Source organism: Anabrus simplex, chromosome 3, assembly GCF_040414725.1.
Source record: "Anabrus simplex isolate iqAnaSimp1 chromosome 3, ASM4041472v1, whole genome shotgun sequence".
Lineage (NCBI taxonomy): Eukaryota > Metazoa > Arthropoda > Insecta > Orthoptera > Tettigoniidae > Anabrus > Anabrus simplex.
This window is the reverse complement of record NC_090267.1, coordinates 330,660,102-330,680,924: the sequence shown is the minus strand read 5'-3', so window position 1 is coordinate 330,680,924 and position 20,823 is coordinate 330,660,102. Positions and strand designations below refer to the sequence as shown.

Genomic DNA, 20,823 nt, shown 5'->3' with positions numbered 1-20,823 from the left:
TAGCAGGTACATTGACGGGTCTTGGAGGTAAAAGTGCAGCTTCCTTTGCTGCTTCATCCGCAAGTTCGTTTCCCGCAATCCCAACGTGGCTTGGAAGCCACGCGAAAGTAATTCTGGTGCTAGCATCGTTTAACCTGGCTAGAAGGTCATGTATCTGCTGCACCAGTGGGTGTTGCGAGAAACAGGTTTCAATAGACTGCAGAGAGCTTAACGAATCGGTACACAACAGAAAGTGGCTTCTTTCGTCGCGCAGTGCAAACTGCAGAGCCTCTAAGATGGCGTAAAGCTCTGCAGTATACACGCTACATACTTTAGGGAGCGAGATCTTCGTACTCATATCATCAATGACAAAAGAGCAACCAACATTATCTCCGATTTTAGAACCATCCGTGAAGATAAGTCTCGCGGCCGGATATTGGTGAACAAAGTCCTGGAAATACCTCCGATGAACGGAGGAATCCGTGTTCACCTTGGGTCCACGGAGCAGATCTAGACGTATATCCGGTCGCGGAACCAACCACGGAGGTACCTCGCTAAGAGTTCATTCAAGACAACCACCGATATCAATATTCAAATCATGACACAAGCTATCAATCCGAAACCCAACCGGCCGTGTGGCATTTGGCCGGTCTTGGCACCGCTGGTGGTATTGGGTGCAATAGATGCATTGATAGCTTGGATGTAGCGGCATTTCACGAATTTTGGCAGCGTACGTTAGGAGTAACTGCTGCCTCCTTATCTGTAAAGGTGGAACTCCCGCTTCAGCGAGCAGGCTGGGAATGGGGCTAGCACGGAAAGCACCAGTTGCCAGCCTTACTCCACTATGGTGAATACTGTCTAAAAGGCTCAGCGTAGATTTTGATGCTGAGCCATAAGCCGCACTTCCATAGTCATTTCGGGAGAGGACCGTCGCCGTGTAAAATCGTAGCAGTACCGCACGGTCAGCCCCCCACGAAGTGCCGCTGAGAAACTTAAGCATGTTAAGTCTCTTCATGCAGGCAACCTTTAACTGACGGATGTGGGGCTGCCACGTAAGTCTCTTATCAAAATGGAGACCCAGGAATTTGGAGGTGTCAACCACTGGTAAGACACTGTTTCGCAAGCGGAGCTCTGGTTCGGGATGCACAGGCTGACGTCGACAGAAGTGTACAACTGAGGTTTTCGCTGCTGAAAATCGAAAACCATGTTGCAGGGCCCATCTGTCGACTCGGTTAATAGCTTGCTGTAGCTGTCTCTCTGCAAACGCCACCCTTCCGGAGCTGTAATGTAGAGCTAAGTCGTCTACATACAGCGATGGGACGACTGCGGGCCCAGCAGCGGCAACTATGCCGCTGATGGCGATTGCGAACAGCGTGACACTCAGTACCGATCCCTGAGGTACTCCATTTTCCTGAACGTAATATTGAGAAAATGCATTCCCTACTCGGACTCGAAAGAGACGGAGGGACATGAAGTTCTCAATAAACGTAGGCAAATTTCCCCGAAATCCCCACTGGTGTAGAGTAGAGAGAATCCCATATCGCCAGGTAGTATCGTAAGCTTTTTCCAGGTCAAAAAACACGGCGACTAGGTGTTCCTTCCAGAGAAAGGCCTCCTGAATGGCGCTCTCCAGTCTGACCAGATGATCAGTGGCAGACCGATGAGAGCGAAAACCACACTGGTAGTTAGACAAGAGGCCCTCCCTTTCCATGGCCCACACAAGACGCCGGTTAACCATCCTTTCAAATAGCTTACAGAGGCCACTTCTAAGGCATATTGGCCTATAACTATCCAGAAGTTTTGGATCTTTACCTGGCTTGGGAATTGGTATTACAATTCCCTCACGCCATTGAGATGGAAACACTCCCTCACTCCATATTCTGTTGAATAGGGTGAGGATATCCTTGAGACATCTGTCACTCAAATGCTTAAACATTTGATTATGGATTTTGTCCGGTCCAGGAGCCGTATCTCTGCATAGCGCAAGTGCACTTCGCAACTCCCACTCCGTGAAGGGGACGTTGTAGGGATGCGAAGCACTAGAGGCAAAAGAGACATGGTGGGCCTCTGCTTCATGCTTAATTGGAAGAAATGCAGGGTCGTATCTCCTAGAGCTGGACGTATCTGCGAAATGTGACGCGATGTGGTCTGCAGTGACTGAAGGAATCATAACTATATCTCCATTAATGGAGATTCCGGGTACTGAGGGCACATTCTGTACTCCGACAATACGGCGGAGTTTTGTCCACACTTGTGATGACGGAGTATGTGCCGTGATGGATGACACATACTTTTCCCACGTAGCTTTCTTACTTTCTCGAATAAAAAACCGGGCCTTTGCGCGCAGACGCTTAAATGCGATATGATTGGCCATCGTAGGATTCAGACGATAATGCTTAAAAGCCCGTCGGCGATCACGTATGGCTGCTGCAATTTTGTCCGTCCACCATGGGACCTGTTTCCGGCGACGAATACCGGACGAGGAAGGAATTGTTTCCTCTGCAGCAGCCAAAATTCCAGTAGTAATGGAAGAGACGTGGTCTTCAGACTCCAGCATATCATCAGCCATCACTGCGCGTTTTGTAAATTCTGGCCAATTTGCCCGCCGAAGTAACCAGCGCTTGGGTACTTCGGACTGTCTTTGATTCAAGAGAGACAGAATTATCGGGAAGTGGTCACTATCACAGAGGTCGTCGTGAACTTGCCACCGTAGCAGGGGAACTAGCGCTTGGCTACACAAAGTGACATCCAGGTGTGAGAATGTGCCATGCGCGCTACTGAAATGTGTCGGTTCCCCTGTATTGAGCACACAAAGATCAAATAGGTTGATCATTCGCTCGAGCTTCCTCCCCCTAGAACAGGAAGACGGAGAACCCCATAGTGTGTTACGGGCGTTCACATCCCCCAGCATGAGGAAAGGAGGCAACTGAGCGATCAAATCTTGTAGTGCATGCATATCAAGGTTATAATCCGGTGGAAAGTACACGTTGCGAACCGTTGTCATTACTGGCAACGGAGTGCGAACTGCAACTGCATGTAGCTGAGTACGGAGCGGTACTTCTTCGCTGAAGATGTCGGAGCGAACTAGGGTACAAACGCCCCCAGTTGCCGCGCCATCCACAGCTACTCTGTCTTTGGAATAAAGACGATATCCTCTCATAGTCGTGTCGTGTCCAGGTCTCAAACGAGATTCCTGTAGACAGACTATGGAGGCCGCATAGACGGATATCAGTTGACGTAACTCAGCTAGGCGACAGTGGTACTACTGCAGTTCCACTGCAATAGTGCCATTGTGTGGATTGGTATGTTGCGAAATTAGGACAATTGCTTGCCCTTCTTTTTGTCAACTACCTGCCATTTTCCGCCGTTGTTGTCGGTATTGTCGTCACCATCCACGACAATGAGTGGTTCAGTCTCCATTGTCTCCTCAGAAGGAGGCGCGGTGACTGGACCCTCCGCGGACGGTGATCTTATTGGTCTGGAACAGTGGGCCTTCTTCCTGGGAGAACTAGGTTCTCCAGAAAGTGATCGAACAAGAGGGCGTCTGGCCCTCTCGCTCTTGCCCACCGTTTCTCTCTTTTTGGGAGGAGAGCCGGCAGATGGCTTGCCGGATTTCTTCGGTGATCCTGTGGACCCCGACTGAGTTGGAGAAGGCTTCTTCTCCAATGTTTTAAGGGAGCTCTGTGGCTTCACCTTCTCCTTTATGATCTGGGCATTGGAAGGAGGGCTGGACTTTCCAGCCCTATTTGGGGAAGTCTTTCCCCCCGCCCTGTTGGGAGAGGACTTCCCAGCCGAACGTTCCTGGGAAGGGCCCTTCCCAGGCAACGTCGACAGTAACTCTTTTCGGTGCTTCACATGCTGAATCTCCAGTTTCTTTAGTTACTGAATTTTGTTGCTGGCTTTGACTTTTCAATGCATTTTCAGTACCAGTGTTCTGTACAAAACTCTGTGGAGTGATGCGTACGTTTGCGACCTTTTCCGCGAATGAGATGGAGAACTCCGGAGCAGCCATGGACTTGAACTTCCTCTGGGCGTCTGGATAAGATAGCTTATCCAGCGTTTTTATCTCCTGGATCTTCTTCTCCTGCTTGAATGTGGGGCACTCCTTGGAGATTGGAGCATGCGTACCCGGGCAGTTGACGCACACAGGTGGTGGTGTGCATTCAACCCCAGCATGCTCGCACTTCCCACACATTTTGCAAGGTCGTCGAACCTGTACATCGCAATGAGGTGTGGCCAAACTTTTGACAGTTATAACACCTCATTGGTGCCGGAATGTACGGACGAACAGTCAGGCGATACATTGCTACCTTTATTCGTTCAGGTATGGTCTCAGCGTCGAAGGTAAGGATGAAAGCACCCGTATCGAGTAGCTTATCACCCACATGCCTCTTCAACCTCTTCACGTCAGTTACGCCCCGACGTGCTAGGTACCGGATCATTGTATCATCGGAAGACTTAACCAAATCCCTGTGGAATATTACTCCCTTGCAGGAGTTAAGGGTTTGGTGCTTCTCGATTTTCACCTCTACCTTTCCGAATAACTTGGCTTTAAGTAGCCGCCTGGACTGTTCAGCCGTAGATGTCTTAATAAGTACGGATCCATCGCGGAGCTTGCGCATCTCGCCGACTTCACCAGCAACAATTTCTTCGATGGAATTGCTGATCATGAAAGGACATTCATCAAGAAAACTCTTACCATCGACCCTGGAAGCAACCAGGAATCGAGGAAGACGTTCGTCACTTACATAATCCACTGGAACTGGAGTATACCGCTTGCGTTTCTTTGCAATCTTGGACGCAGTTTTTTGAAGGGTGCCACCCTTTGAATTAGTTGAAAGTGAAGAGAGAGGTTCCGTTTCTTGGTCCCACGAGTACTCACGGAAATATGACGTCGACCTCCGGCAGAGCTAAGGAGATTTACCGGAGGCAAGGCTATATACTCCAGAGGGCGCCCGGTATCTGGAGGGGGTCGCTAGGAACTACTCACCCAGTAGCCATGCATCACCTCGCCACGACCCGAAACTTGTGATTGGGGGAGGATAAAACCTCCGTGCTAACTTAATTATTTTTTAATTTAATTTTTTAAAATTTTTTAAAAAATTTTTTATTTTTCTGTAATGTCTAACCTAATCTACCCGAGGCAGAGAGGGTGGCCAGACAGGAAGAGGAATGAAATTAAAGATGGTGAGAATAGAAGGGTAGAAATAGTGATGAAGAATAAAGAGCACAGACACCTCTCAAGCAACTCGGGGGACACCTTGTTAGCATGGGTAACCCTGAGCTGGCACAGCCCTCGGGACCAACAAGCACACAAGCCCCCACACCGACTTCAAGGTCATGGTGTCTCTAGAGGGGGACAATCAGTTGACCTGATCTTGCCTTGCAAACAATTCCTCAACAATTGAGACGTGTGGATTGGAGGCATGCCCTGCTGAAATTGTATAACACCAGTGGGATGTAGCACTTCTATGGAATGGACCATAAAATTCTCTAAAATGTGCACAGGTCTGGTGGTGAGACTTTGCTTGATTCTGGGCAACATTCCTATCCCACGAGAGCTCGTCCAATACAATAGATATGCAGGCAGGGTGCAGAATCTCAGCCATGTATGCTGGATTGTGTCGGGTGTTGTAAGGGCAAAACATGTACCAGCCTATCGTTTGCTGAGGAAAACTTGCTCTCCCTGAGAATATGATGTTCAACCGATCACATAGCACATTGTCCTTGGCAAACGCAAGGCAGTACACTTTCTGTTCACGAGTGAGCTTTTGTTTCTTAGCCGCTCGCTAGGATTGTAACTCTGCCTCATTCAGGAGCGTAAAAGCCATCCTTGAGCTGCTGGGAAAATTCACGGCCTGGTGTAGCTGCACAGCCTTCATGAACGGGGTTGAATGAGCCTCGACAGTCGTCCTGTTCCCGGTTTGAAACCTGCCATGCAGCACTATTTCATATAATATACTTCATATTAGATTCCCTATTGATGTCAATTATTCAACTTGTTCCGAGATGTCTTATACATCATTTCAGTAAACTTGTGATATATTAAATCACTAAATCAAGAAACACATTAAAATTGTAGAGTTTTAGTACATGTTTCATCCACTTTTCTGGGACATCTTCAGCTACATATGTTATGGAACCAAAAAAACATGATTAAAATTAACACTGATCCTCATAACACACATAATTGTTCCTTTAACCATGCCTTCATATGGTACTATACATTGTACTTTCGGTAATATAATTGCACTGGGAAAACATTTTGAATTTCACTAAATTAAATATTGCATAGGTTGTGATCAGTTCACATTATAAACCTGTTATAGACTGTGTTTTGATGATAATTTGATGGGATACAATATTATACAGTGGACTGATATGCTGTGATACAAGGAGAAAACTTCGTTGAAGTTTTGGTTGATAATTTATAGTACGAAAGTTTGTTAAAATCAACTTAAAGTAGTCTGTTGTTAAATGGACTTCTGACGAACAGGTGGAAGACTGGTAAAATTGTGGAGGTTCCTTAGCAGGGAACAGGTCTCATGAGTGACAGTGGACAGCTTAATAGATCTTAAATTGAGTAAGGTGAATGCCCAGTGTGTGAAGTCTAATCAGTCCAGCAATCGAACACAGGTGCGAGAAGTCTCATCTCATCAAATGGTGCCAGCAGGGAACTACCTCCCTGAGGGCGGGGGACGCAGATGAACAATACACCCACGGTATACCCTGCCTGTTGTACGAGGCAACTAAAAGGGGCGACTTTGGCGCGGGCAATGATTGTGGTTTGGTATCATGTGTTGGACCTGGTGTGGATGGAAGGGGCTGAATACATTCACAGGTAATCCCTGCCTGTTGTAAAAGGCAACTAAAAGCGTCATGTGGCCATCGGTCCCCTCTTTATTTTTTTGTATTTTTTTAGGGTTAGTTGTAGACTAATTCAAAATTCTTGATGTGCGTGCTGCTCGGAAACGGGCCTCTTAAGTGTGAGATTACGCTCGAAAACCTGCCGGTGACCCCGGGAAGCCTTCGGATGGGAGCGTCGTACCCGTGCAGTACTGTCCGCCTGACAGTACAGGTCCCCGCACAGCCGAATACCAGGGCATATTGGCTTTTTCCCCTATTTATTACTCTGTACACGCTATGGGGCACATGCTCTTGCGGGTGATTGGAGGAAGCACTAGGATAGTGATCATTGCCTCAGTCATTGCGTATTAGGCATCGTCCAACATCTGACCCCGAGCAATACATGCTACGACCAGATAGGTATTGCCTTGGCTGCTTGGTTCGGCTACAGAGGACCCTGATCGGAGATTACTTGAGGGGTTCAACCCCCTGGGAACAAGCAGAGTATGAAAGAATGGGATCCAGCTTCCCCTAGGTTTCTGGTTGCTACCAGAACTGATGGGAGTGACTTCAAGCTGGTAGTCTATTTTGTTTAGTAGGCACATAGGTGTCTACGGTGAACCGGAAGATCTGAAAAAAAAATGCATAACTGTAGTTTGTTGCTAAAGACGTGCACTGCTGTGCAAGCTGATCGGTTGCTCAAGTGTGACCACTTTGGCAATATATCCATTAAAGTGGAGGACCACAACACCTTTAATCTGGTTCGTGAAGTTATCTTCCACTGCGACCTCGTCTTGAACACGGACGATGAGTTGATGGAAGACATTAAGCACCTTGGCGTGATACATGTTCATCACATTACGGGCAAAGTCAACGGCGAAGACATTGAAACGGGTGTGTTCATTGTCTCCTTCAAATTGTCAGTGTTACCAGAAAAAGTCAACCCCCTGTGTGTGGGGGACGCCGACGAATACACCCACGGTATCCCCTGCCTGTCGTAAGAGGTGACTAAAAGGGGTGACCAAGGGATGATTATGATTATCTTGGAACCATGAAACTACTTGTGATTAGTACCACTACGCGGGGAGCGTCATGGGTCGCTTTTACTTGCGCGTATTACCACTATATTAGGTACCAAATAGGTTTGTGATTAGTAGCACACAGGAGCACCGTGCGGTCGGCGTTTGCAGTACCTGTGATTAGTACCACCATATGAGCAGGACCATGGGATGATAGTTGCCATGGTTCTGCCTTGCCTGTGATTAGTACCCACTATGAGGACCACCACGGGATAGGGGAAGGTCCCTGTGGTTAGTACTCTTATGTAATGGACACCATAGGTTTCCGTTGCCTGTACATGGCGCCGCAAAGTGAGAAAAACGTAGGTCTGTATTATATGTCTGAGTAGTACAATAATGTGTGGAATACCGCAAGTCTCTACTACTTTTGATTAGTACCGCAACAGGACAGATACCACGGTTCTACTTTCCTAGCGATCAGTACCATTATGAGGGGCCAATAACTTGGATTTTGGACCCCCTTTAGACTGCAAGCATCATAGTTTGTGTTATGCTATAGCAGCAGTCCCTTGGTCAGTAATCTTATTCTTTTACATCAGTTTGTGTGAATGTCAAGCATTGCGGGTCGCATCCACTGATTGTTTTAAATTCATGTCCATTCATTCATTCTTCATTCTCACGCTTTGAATTCTGGTCAGTGGAGAATTTGACTTAATTTGTCATTCCATTTCGTCTCATTTTGTACCATTAGGGGCCAATGACCTCAAAGTTATGCCCCTTTAAATAATCATCATCATCAGAAAAAGTCAAGGTAACAACTTATTGCTGTGGTGTGAGGCCTCCCATGCGCTGCTATCAATGTCAGAGGTTCGGGCATATGGTATCTCGTTGCGTGAATCCGTCTGTATTTGGTACGTGTGGCAGAGGAGCTCATGGTGCGGAAGAGTGCAAAACGCCTGGTCTTCATTCGCCCCAAGATCGGAACTGTCCGGTATATCTCGGTGAGAAGATCCAGGAAATCAAGACCCCGGATGGTCTTTCCTATCAGGAAGTGTGCCGTAAGTTAAATTCTATGAATCCACCCGCCAAGATGGTAGACTACATGAAGATAGCACAGAGTCTTCCAAGTTTGTCGTTTACGTCTTCTAAACTTGTTACGATTGCTGCGCCCAAGGCGGCCGTTGAGAGCAAAGCCACAGAGAGTAAAAGCTCGAAGAGTGGGGGACCACCCCACCTCTGACCACAAAAAAGTCTTGCTGGCTGGGACTCCTAAGCCGGTGCTGCAGGGGGAAGGTAAAATCTCCCCCCACAAAGAGGTCACCGAAAGCCGTTCCCATGTCAGCAGAGGCGGCATCGTCGACCAGGGCTGGGAAAATGTCTCCCAGCCTGTCTAAACTAGAAAAGCAGGCAGAGAAGCAGAGCGCCATTACCAGACGTCTGAATAGTAACACAGTAAGGTTTCCACCTATTCAGTACTAATATGTATTTACAATGTTATAAATTACATGGAACTAGTTTCGACCCGCCTAGGGGTCATCATCAGCCATATTAAAGCATACATAAGTATTTTGTCGAATCCTAAAAACATGTTATTTTTAACTGTAATAATCGTATGGATTTTATAATTTATAAAGTGAAGTTTGGTAATGAGATGAGAAATGTTAGTATGGTACAGGTGAGTAGTAAATAATATGTACAAACAAGTTTGGAACAAAGTACTAGTGGGGTGCTTAGAGTTGTAAAATATAACCTCGTGGATGTCAGTAGTCCTCGTACTAAAGAAACAATGTAAAATGACACATTTAAACATATATACAAGTATGTACAAAGTCTGGAGAGTAAAGAGTGATACTCTTTTAATGTTGAGTTGGCTTGACACTGATCACTTAAGCGGAGAAATTAGGTATTTGGTGTATTAAAGCTGTGTTGGTCAGTTGCGTTGTTGGTTGTTGGACGTGAAGTTGTTTTTGAATTTCTGGTTGAGAAGAAGGTGGAAACTGCGCGTGGATATATTGATTCTCAGTTCTTAGCGGAAACCAAATTGGACCTGTTTAAATGGAGAAAGTCAGTAAAAACAAAAATGGAGATAGGAAAAGGTTAACATAAAGTGAAAGGACGCTTACCTCGCGCTGCGGTGTGTGTAGTATAGCTGATGGTGTGCGATTGGTGGCGGGGAGAGAAGTGTGGGCAGAGAGGAGGGCAGGTGCGTGCGGGTTAGGAGGGGGTTAGGAAGAGTGGGGGTGGCTTGGGGTGAGGTGGGGGTGGGGAGCTTTTAAGGCGGGGCTGAAGGGTGCGGGAAAAAGGGTAATTGTCTCGGAAAAGTACCTTTGATTAGACTTAGGATTGAGTTTTGGTTGGCTGCATTATTGTTTCTGAGGAAAGTGATGAATAGATCGATAGAACCCTTGATTACCAGACGCTCTCGCACTTCTCCTGCGAAGGGGAAATCATGCACCGGCAGGTACATCTGCTTCTAAACCTTCACGCTCCCCTTGTAGCCTCTTGTAGTACAGAAATAAGTCGAAGTTCTGGGCGTCCGTCCCCTCGTCGAGCTTTCCTCTATCTACATCTATGGATGTAGATGTTGATGTTAGTGCTTAGGTTTTAAGTATAACCTAGTATAACATAGTCCACGTTATGGCACTGTTACAGTGGAATTGTAATGGTTATGATAGCCGTCTTGCTGAGCTGCGCCAGCTAATTAGTGAGTATTCGGAGAGTATAATTTGTATTCAAGAATCTAATCTCAGAACAGGTCATCATACTGTCTTGAGAAATTTTGTACTGAACTCAACAGAACGATATTATGCCAACGGGCTTCCGACGGCGTTGGCATTTTTGCCCATTGTGATACCTATAGCAAAGAGGTTCCACTAAGAACCCCACTGGAGGCTGTAGCAGTTCACATTCTGCTGCCTGTCATAGCAACAGTGTGCAATGTTTAATTTCCACCAGGCCAGCCTTTTAATACAAATGATGTAACTGATCTCATAGATCAACTTCCACATCAATTCCTATTTTTGGATGACTTTAACGCCCATCACCTTGTATGGGGCTCTGAAACGTCTTGCCCTAGGGGAAGAGAGTTAGAACTATTAGTAAAAGAGCTGGATTTATGCATTTTTGAATACAGGTGAACCAACTCATTTCAGTGTACGTTACGGCACGTACACTCACATAGACAACAGGCTATGCAGCCGAACGCTGGGGCCCTTGTTTCGGCAGAATATAAAAGATGATCTGTGAGTCCATTCCATCCTTTTCAGGGACTCCTTGTTGAAAACTCGTTCCTTGGTGGAACAAAGAAATTGCAGCAGCTATCGAAGAACGCCATTGCACCTGTAAACACTATCATAGGCAGCCTACTGTGGCCAATTTGGTAACATTAAAAAAAAATTTGTGCTAAGGTGCAAGTTGTTTGACAGAGTAAGAAAGCTTCATGGGAGAGATGAATCTGACGTCACCTACTCCATCATTCGAAGTTTGGACTAAACTTAGACGTATTTCAGGTATCCAAGGATCATCTTCAATACTGGGAATTTCTATTGCAGGTAGTATTGTCACTGAACTGCTCTCGATTGCTAAACATCTAGCCAGTCATTTTGCAGATGTGTCTGGCTCCGGGAATTACCGTTGTGATTTCCTCGCTCGAAGCGGGAGGTAGAACGCAATCACTTCAGTTTTGCCACTCAAACTTCAGAGGACTATAACGTGCCCTTTATGGAGTAGGAACTTCGCAGTGCCTTGGCGCAATGTCTGGTCCGGAGACGTGTCCTTGCAATGTCCATCACCAGATGTTGAAACACCTTAGTGAGAATAGTCTGTTACATCTCCGTATGTTCAGCTGAATCTGGATAGAGGGTGAGTTTGTCTGTGGCAAGAGGGCATAGTAATTCCTGTCCTCAAGCCTGACAAAAATCCTAAGTATGCAGGAAGTTACAGACCTATTTGTCTTCTTCTTTGTGCAAACTATTTGAGAGGATGGTAAATTTCAGACTTGTGTGGCGTCTTGAGAAAAAACTACTTTTGTCGGAGTATCAATATGATTTTCGAGCTGCTCGCTCGACCCCTGACTACTTGGTACGCCTGGAGAGTTCTATCCAGGATGCCTTTCTCTGAAAACAGGATTTGGTGGCCGTTTCCTTTGACTTAGAAAAGGCCTATACACGACATGGCTATTTGGTATCTTTTCAGTCCTGCATCAGTGGAGATTGCGAGGTAACTTGTCAGTATTTATTGTGAATTTTTTGTCCCTCCGTCTATTCAGTGTCAGAGTAGGGAGGGCATACTCGCATTACCACGTTCAAGAAAGCAGAGTCTCTCAGGGATCGGTTCTTAGCGTCACTCTGTTTGCAATTGCCATAGACAGTATTGTTGCTACCTCTGGTTCAGCAGTAATACCATTGCTATATGTGGACAGTTTTGCTCTGCACTATAGCTCAGACAATATGGCAGTTGCAGAGCGACAATTGCAGCAAGCTATTAGGAGAGTGGAACATTGGACTTTGGAACATAGCTTTTGGTTTTCAACTGCAAAGACCTCTGTACACTTTCCCTGGAAGTTCATTCTTCACTCAGATCCTGAGCTTTTCTTAGCGAATATCACTCTTCCTGTAATTGACACTTATCGATTTCTTGGGCTCCTTTTCGATAGCAAATTATCGTGGGAGCCACACGTGCGGCAGTTAAAAGTGCAATGTTCTAAGAATTTGAATATTTTTTAAGTTTCTTAGCGGCACTACTTGGAAGGCCGACTGCACGGTGCTCCTACGATTTTACAGGGCACATATTTTATCCAGGTTAGACTGACAGTGCAGTATATGGATCAGCAAGGCAAAGTGTCCTTGCGAAGCTGAATAGCATCCACCACAGCGGGGTTAGTTTGGTAACGGGAGCTTTTCGTACAAGCCCCATTGCGAGCCTGCTTGCTGAATCTGGCATTCTGGCTTTACACCTGAGGTGTCAGCAAATGCTTCGGTCCTATGCTGCAAATTTGAGACAGATGCCACTTCACCCAAGCTATCCTTGTGTATCCCACATTGGGAACGGTCGGCTATACGCTGCTTATCGTTGAGCAACACAGCCGGTTAGAATATACTTCGATAGCAATCACAGATTGTTTGATGTACGTTCGGTTCGCTGTCTTGCCAGACAAGCAAGTGGGGTTACCTCCGTGGATAATTTGATGACCTGAAATAATCCTGGATCTGCACACTGGCCCAAAGGAAAACACTGACCCTTCGATTTATCGGAGGCTCTTCCTGTCCATTGTTAGCCGGTATCCAGATTCAGTAGTCATCTACACGGATGGTTCGAGGGCAGATACGAAATTGGACTATCTGTTTGTCGACAATGATAGGTTTCTTTTTGCTCTCCCAGAAACCTGTAGTGCATACACAGCAGAGCTCTATGCTATCTGCAAAGCTCTGTGGTACACGCTGTCCGATGGGTGCTGACACTTTCTGCTGTGTATGGACTCCTTGACCTCGCTACAGTCTATTGATACACGTTTTTCTCTGCACCCTCTGGCGCAGCGGATCCAGGACCTCCTACAGTGTTTGGATGTCGGCACCAGAATCCCTTTTATTTGGCTTCCGAGCCACATGGATATAGCAGGAAATGAGTTAGCTGATAAGACTGCCAAGGAGGCTGTTACATTGCCCCCGTTGCCTTACAAGGTTCCAGCAAGTGACATTTGCTCTCAGCTGAGACATTTGGTTATGTCCCATTGGGAGATGGAGTAGAAGGCCACTCGCACTCCTATTTACTGAAAAGAGAACCCTCTCCGTGTGTACTTACGGAGATCATCTTACCGTGGTACACATCCTTAGTGCGTGGACCTGGTCGATCTGCACCGTAGTCTAAAACTCCAGACTACAGTCTCCCTCATCCTGCGAGATGGCAAGCAGTGAGCAGACCTAGTCATCCGTTTTATGAGGGATAGTGGTTTGTTATATCGCATACAAACAGAGTTTCAGATTAGTTTTCATAATATTGTTTACTAAGTTTTGTTAAATTGACTCAGTTTTAGTTTGTATGTATATTTCAATGTGATTTTTAAAGTAGTAGTTTGCATAATAAGTTGCATTTTAAGGCAATTATTCTACCATAATCTCTATCATTTTACTGAAAATAAGGCATTGAGAATTAGATCCAGTGATTGTTTTAAAATCACAATCATTGTTCGTTATCATTTTTAAATTCTAGTCGGTGGATACATTTAAAAATTTTAATTATCATAGCGTGTCGTCCATCTCATACCATTAGGGGCTGATGACCTTAGATGTTAGGCCCCTTTATACAAGCATAGTCACTCATATAGTCTTTTAGTCTTCCACCTGCTCATGAAGTCCATTCAACAATGGGTAATTTCAAGTTGATTTTAATGTAAACTTTTGTATTAGCAATTTCCACTAATGATGATTAATTTCCCTCATCCCTCTCTAGCAAACAATATGGCACTGCCTAATGTTCCTACTTTCACAACTGTCCTTTGTATCACATTTTACTTCTACGGCAAACACAGCTTCATGATCACTTATACCATTTGTCACTTGAGTTCCTCTATAGAGCTCTTCTGGTTTTATCAGCACCACATTTAGAATATTCTTCCCTCTAGTTGGTTCCATCAATTTCTGGTTCAGCTGTCTCTCCCAGATTAACTTATTGTCCATTTGTTGGTCATGCTTTGTCATTTGCATTACCTTCCCAGTTAACATTTGGTATATTGAGATCACTTGTTACAATCACGTTTCTTTGTGTGTTTCCCACATAGGTGATTATCCTATAAAATAATTCCAAGTCATCATCGGCAACACCCGTTCCAGGTCTGTATGTCCCAAAAAACATCAGGTTGCATATTATCTTTAGAAATGAGCCTTACATGCAGAATATCATGTTTTTTGTACTTACATTTTTGATAGCTTAAAAAAAATTCCTTCACTTGTATGTCTACTAGTCCCTATGATACACTTCACTTCCGGGAGAAAATTTCTGTATCCATATAATCTTGCTTGAGATTTAACTCCTCTTATATCATCTGATGAGTGTCTACCTCTGTAGCATAATAGTTAGTGCTATTAGCTCCAGTCATTGGAGGCCCAGGTTCGATTCGCATTACTGTCAGAGATATAAAAATGTCAGGAGGGCTGGTATGTGGTTAAAGGTACATGCAGCTCGCCTCCAGTGAGGTGGTGCCTCAAAAGAGCTGCACCACTTCGGGAATAGGTCACTAGTTTACATATCTGGTAAATATATACCTATTGAATTACTTAAGTCTATTCCTTTCCTTGCAATACTTCAACTGTTTAACACTGACAACTTTATCATTCTTACTAAACTTCCACCTACACTCCCTACTCCATTCCTTTTCTCTGAATGTACCTCTCTATTCCTTCCGAACAAAACTAACTTCTAAGTACCGCTGCAGTTCAAATGAAGTGATTTTGTGCTAGTTATCAAGAAGCAGTGTTCTAAATAATTTGGAGATTTGGTTCTACCTGGTATTTTACAACGTTCTCTGCTCTGATGGTTTCTTACAGAGCTATAGGAGCATCCTGTCATTTTGCCCCTTAGCAAGTGACCAGTCCTCTGAAATTTTAAGGAGTTTATAATGTTCAGTATTATCACTGTGACAGTAGATGGGTTTCTGTTTCTTTTTTTCTTTTCAGATTTCTCAGATTTCCTGTAAACTTTATTTTCAAAACCTTGTAGCTGATGTTCTTTCTTTGTCATACTGAATATCTCACTATAATTAATTCATATAATTATTGTTGTATTGATTCACACGGGGAATTTAAATTCCAGTATGTCCTGATCATTAGATTCTAATGAAGGCAGCTTGCAAAACATAAATCAGATGGCACATAGCAGTGGCTTGCAGTGCAGTGCTCAGCCATACAAAGATATGGTTTGACAGTGAGATAATAAGAAATACAAAAACTTGTTGTTGTTTGAGTCATCAGTCCACAGACTGGTTTGATGCAGCCCTCCATGCCACCCTATCCTGTGCTAACCTTTTCATTTCTACGTAACTATTGCATCCTACATCTGCTCTAATCTGTTTGTCATATTCATACCTTGGTCTACCCCTACCGTTCTTGCCACCTACACTTCCTTCAAAAACCAACTGAACAAGTCTTGGGTGTCTTAAGATGTGTCCTATCATTCTATCTCTTCTTCTCGTCAAATTTAGCCAAATCGATCTCCTCTCACCAATTAGATTCAGTATCTCTTCATTCGTGATTCGATCTATCCATCTCACCTTCAGCATTCTTCTGTAACACCACATTTCAAAAGCTTCTATTCTCTTTCTTTCTGAGCTAGTTATCGTCCATGTTTCACTTCCATACAATGCCACGCTCCACACAAAAGTCTTCAAAAACATCTTTCTAATTCCGATATCAATGTTTGAAGTGAGCAAATTTCTTTTCTTAAGAAAGCTTTTCCTTGCTTGTGCTAGTCTGCATTTTATGTCCTCCTTACTTCTGCCATCGTTGGTTATTTTACTACCCAAATAACAATATTCATCTAGTTCCTTTAAGACTTCGTTTCCTAATCTAATATTTCCTACATCACCTGCCTTCGTTCGACTGCACTCCATTACTTTTGTTTTGGACTTATTTATTTTCATCTTGTACTCCTTACCTAAGATTTCATCCATACCATTCAGCAACTTCTCGATCTTCTGCAGTCTCAGATAAAATAACAATATCATCCGCAAATCTCAAGGTTTTGATTTCCTCTCCTTGGACTGTGATTCCCTTTCCAAATTTCTCTCTGATTTCCTTTACTGCCTGTTCTATGTAAACATTGAAAAGGAGAGGGGACAAACTGCAGCCTTGCCTCACTCCTTTCTGGATTTCTGCTTCTTTTTCAAAGCCCTCGATTCTTATCACTGCAGACTGATTTTTATACAGGTTGTAGATAATTCTTCGTTCTCGGTATCTGATCCCTATCATCTTCAGAATCATAAATAGCCTGGTCCAATCAACATTATCGAATGCCTTTTCTAGATCTACGAATGCCATGTACGTGGGCTTGTCCTCCTTGATTCGATCCTCTAAGATCAGACGTAAAGTCAGGATTGCTTCACGTGTTCCTACATTTCTTCTGAAGCCAAATTGATTTTCCCCCAACTCAGCTTCAACTTGTTTTTCCATTCTTCTGTAAATAATACGTGTTAAAATTTTGCAGGCATGAGATACTAAACTAATAGTGCGGTAGTTTTCACACCTGCCAGCACCGGCTTTCTTGGGAATAGGTATAACAACATTCTGCCGAAAATCGGATGGGACATCTCCTGTCACATACATCTTGCACACTAAATGAAATAACCTTACCATGCTGGTTTCTCCTAAGGCAGTCAGTAATTCAGAGGGAATATCATCAATTCCAGGTGCCTTGTTCCTATTTAGGTCACTCACAGCTCTGTCAAACTCTGACCTCAAAATTGGGTCTCCCATTTCATCAGCATCAACAGCCCCTTCATGTTCCAGAACGAAATTATCTACATCGTTACCTTGATACAACTGTTGGATATGCTCCTGCCATCTTTCTGCTTTGTCTTCTTTCCCTAGAAGTGGCTTTCCATCTGAGCTCTTAATATTCATGCACCTAGATTTCCTTTCTCCAAAGGTTTCCTTGATTTTCCTGTATGCAGCATCTACCTTTCCCAGGACCATACAGCCTTCGACATCCTTGCACTTCTCCTTCAGCCATTCTTCCTTAGCTACCTTGCACTTTCTATCCACTTCATTCTTTAATCGCCTGTATTCTTTTCTGCCCTCTTCATTTCTAGCATTCTTGTATTTTCGTCGTTCATCAATCAGGTCTAGTATCTCCTGAGTTATCCACTGATTCTTAGTTGATCTTTTCTTCCTTCCTAACATTTCTTCAGCAGCCCTACTGACTTCATTTTTCATGACTCTCCACTCTTCCTCTACTGTGTTTCCTTCGGCCTTTTCATTTAGTCCTTGTGCAACATGTTCCTTGAAACAATCCATCACACTCTTTTCTTTCAACTTGTCTAGATCCCATCTTTTTGCATTCTTTCCTTTCTCCAATTTCTTCAACTTCAGATGGCATTTCATGACCAACAAGTTGTGGTCAGAGTCCACGTCTGCTCCTGGGAAAGTTTTGCAATCCAATACCTGGTTTCTTAACTTAACTTAACTTATGGAAACAAAGACCGAACGGACGGTGTTTGTACTCTGCACTATGGCAGCTGCCTCAGCCAAAATTCATGTGTGGCCACTCTGCTTTAAGCATGTATACAATTTTCTATGAAATCTCACCTTACAAAAGATGCTGGAACTGTCCTCCTTCCTGAGTTATACACGCATTGTATCTGGTAACCATATTCTGGCTGACGCAAGTGAGTTCTACTACTGTAACGTTTCATATTTAATTCGTAAATGTTTTCTTTCAGTTCCTCCAGTGTGTGAGGATTTGTTCAGTACACTTTTTCTTTCAGTTTACTCCACAAGTAAAAATCACACTGTTAGATCTGGAGAACGAGGGGGGAATTAGATCAGCACTGATCACTCTGTCTGCAGACACTTCTAAGACTATAGGAAGGGCATATTCTGCTGTATAAGCAGGGGCTGAATCTTGTTGAAACCACCATCGCAATTCTTTTTCTTCCATTAACTGATGGAAGAACGGCATCAAAATGTAATCTTGGTACCTCCCTGTATTTACTGTCGTCTAGAAATTGGCCCGATTATTCGTCTTGCACTAACACACCAAACACTAGTCTTCCTATCATAATGAGAGAAACACCATTAGGATTTTCTACACATCAGTGAGAGGTATGACTGTTCACATGACCATTAAGATGAAACCGGACCTTCTACATACAAAAATACGGTGTTGCATTAACTGTCTCACCATATTAACAGCCGAGATTCAGACTGGTGACCGATGCTTGCCAGGTCGAACACGTGCAGGCTGCTTGCAAGGTCAAGAATTATGGGTGCGCCTTCCACACTTACGGACTGGAGAGTAAAAATGCCGTTTCGACAGTCTTAATTTATGAGAGACCTTGTACAGTATTTTTGTATAATGCAGAGTCCTGGATTTTGAAGGAATCTGATGTAAAACAAATCAACACCTTTGGAATGTGGTACTGGTGGTGGTTGCTTCACATCCTTTGGACAGTAAGAATAACAAACGTGTCTATTTTTAATGAACTTGGAGTTTTTGTCAGTTTCTCGACGATTTCTCGAAATTGCATTCTGCAATTGGTCATGTGGTATGACATGATGGTACTAGTCTTCAAAAAGTGATAGACTAAGGAAAATTTAATGGATGGCAGTCCAGAAGTAGAGCACTGTTAAAATGGTTGGATCAAATTAAATGTTTCATTGGAAAATCTCTTCAGATCTGAGACTGACAGATGAACTCAAATAGGGAACTATAGGTCACACTTAGCAGTAGTCACGGGATCATGACTCTTCAGTGATAAGGGAAATAGATCAAGATCTTCAGAGTAAATGTTGAGAGAAGAGACACGAGTCCAACATTTCTTGAAAAGATGCTACCTTTGAACTAATGGGAGTGGGGCAAGGCAAGAGAGTGGAAAATAGTTGGTTATCATATGTGAAGGTCATGTGCTTTCATAGATCTTACAAACAAGTGATGCCCAACTTCAGATTCTGTAGGAACTAGATGGTAGGACGATGAAGGTAAATGTTGAAGGACCTCAGGTGTAAAACTCTCATCAAATGTAGTTTGATATAGCTGAACAGGTATGGGAAAATGCTTATAATGGATTTTCCAAATACTAGGATGGCCACATATTCATTTGGCTAGTGTTGGTAGTTTAACTAACACACAAGCTGGATAAAATCTGCATTGAAGCCAGTAGATGAAGTGCAGTCATGCCAACTTTGTATGGGGGTAAGACTTGGTGGTACTGCTGATGAAAGTGGCATACACACTGAAGATTTTATCAGGTGTTCTTAATATGAGAGTAAATTCCTGTGTACAAAAAATTTTACTTAATGGAATTGTTGTCATTGAGTGTGGTTCAACATTTATCTTGGAAAGAAATTACTATTGTACAAATCAGTATTATCCTATTATGTTTGAAGGGTTAACTAAATAAATGACTAAACTTATGGCTTGTTGTATAATGGTTGCAATGATTTTGAATTACTTCTATAATTTTTTAAATAAAATTCCTAGGGCATGTATTGAATAAAATATAGATAGGACTTCCCATGAGAAGTTACAAAAGTTTACTGAAACTGTGTTTTTATTGCAGGTAAGGAAGAGTGTTTTGGATGCTAATTTGGAAGATCATGCCTTGCTTGAGATGGTCGGAAAATCTTATCATAGCGATGGATACAGAGATCCCATTGAGGAAGAGGATTGAAATAGTTGTGAAAGTACCTGTAGCCTACAATGCATTTGTGACTTAAGACTGATGTATCAATAGGAACTGTTTTATTATTGCAGATTTATGGTTTTTATAAAATGGATGGTGTGGCTATATCTATGTGATAATGTGATTTGAAAGATTTGTTTTAGAATGTTTTATGGCAGATGTTTTTACTTTAATAAATCTTTTTTACCTAGAAGAAATAATTTTGTTCCACTGATTGGGATTTAAAAATTCATCACTGTATATGAAGCCTCATCTTGAAGTTTGGTTGGATTCGTCAACAGCTCCACTATGCTAACATAGAAAGTCTAGGTGCCGCTGAGAGGTGTACCAGGGAAATGTGTGAGGTAGTTTCCCATTGCTTTCCTCAGAGCCTGTTGTTATATATTGATCTGCCAAGCCCACTGACATGTATAATTGCTCAAACAAGGAAAGACTGCATGGTATTGTATATTTTATCAGACGTAATTTTAATTATAAAATGTAATTCACATTCCACATTGATATGAACCCTGTGGATACCACAACAAACATACCTGTAGGTTCAATTGCTTCTGAGGAAAGTGTACCTGCGAGGAACCTACAATACCA

The 20,823-nt window shown here is 43.6% G+C and overlaps 1 protein-coding gene across 2 annotated transcripts in view; it reads left to right on the top strand.

The window, feature by feature from the left end:
• Positions 1-20,454, top strand: part of LOC136867291 (MTOR-associated protein MEAK7) — a 132,769-nt gene extending 112,315 nt beyond the window's left edge. For both annotated transcript variants that reach the window (XM_067144442.2, XM_067144443.2), the window contains one exon: positions 20,113-20,454. In XM_067144442.2, coding sequence (XP_067000543.2) covers positions 20,113-20,223 — 111 coding nt within the window. In that variant the 3' untranslated portion in view covers positions 20,224-20,454. The remainder of the gene's footprint in view (positions 1-20,112) is intronic.
• Positions 20,455-20,823: the final 369 nt, after the last annotated feature.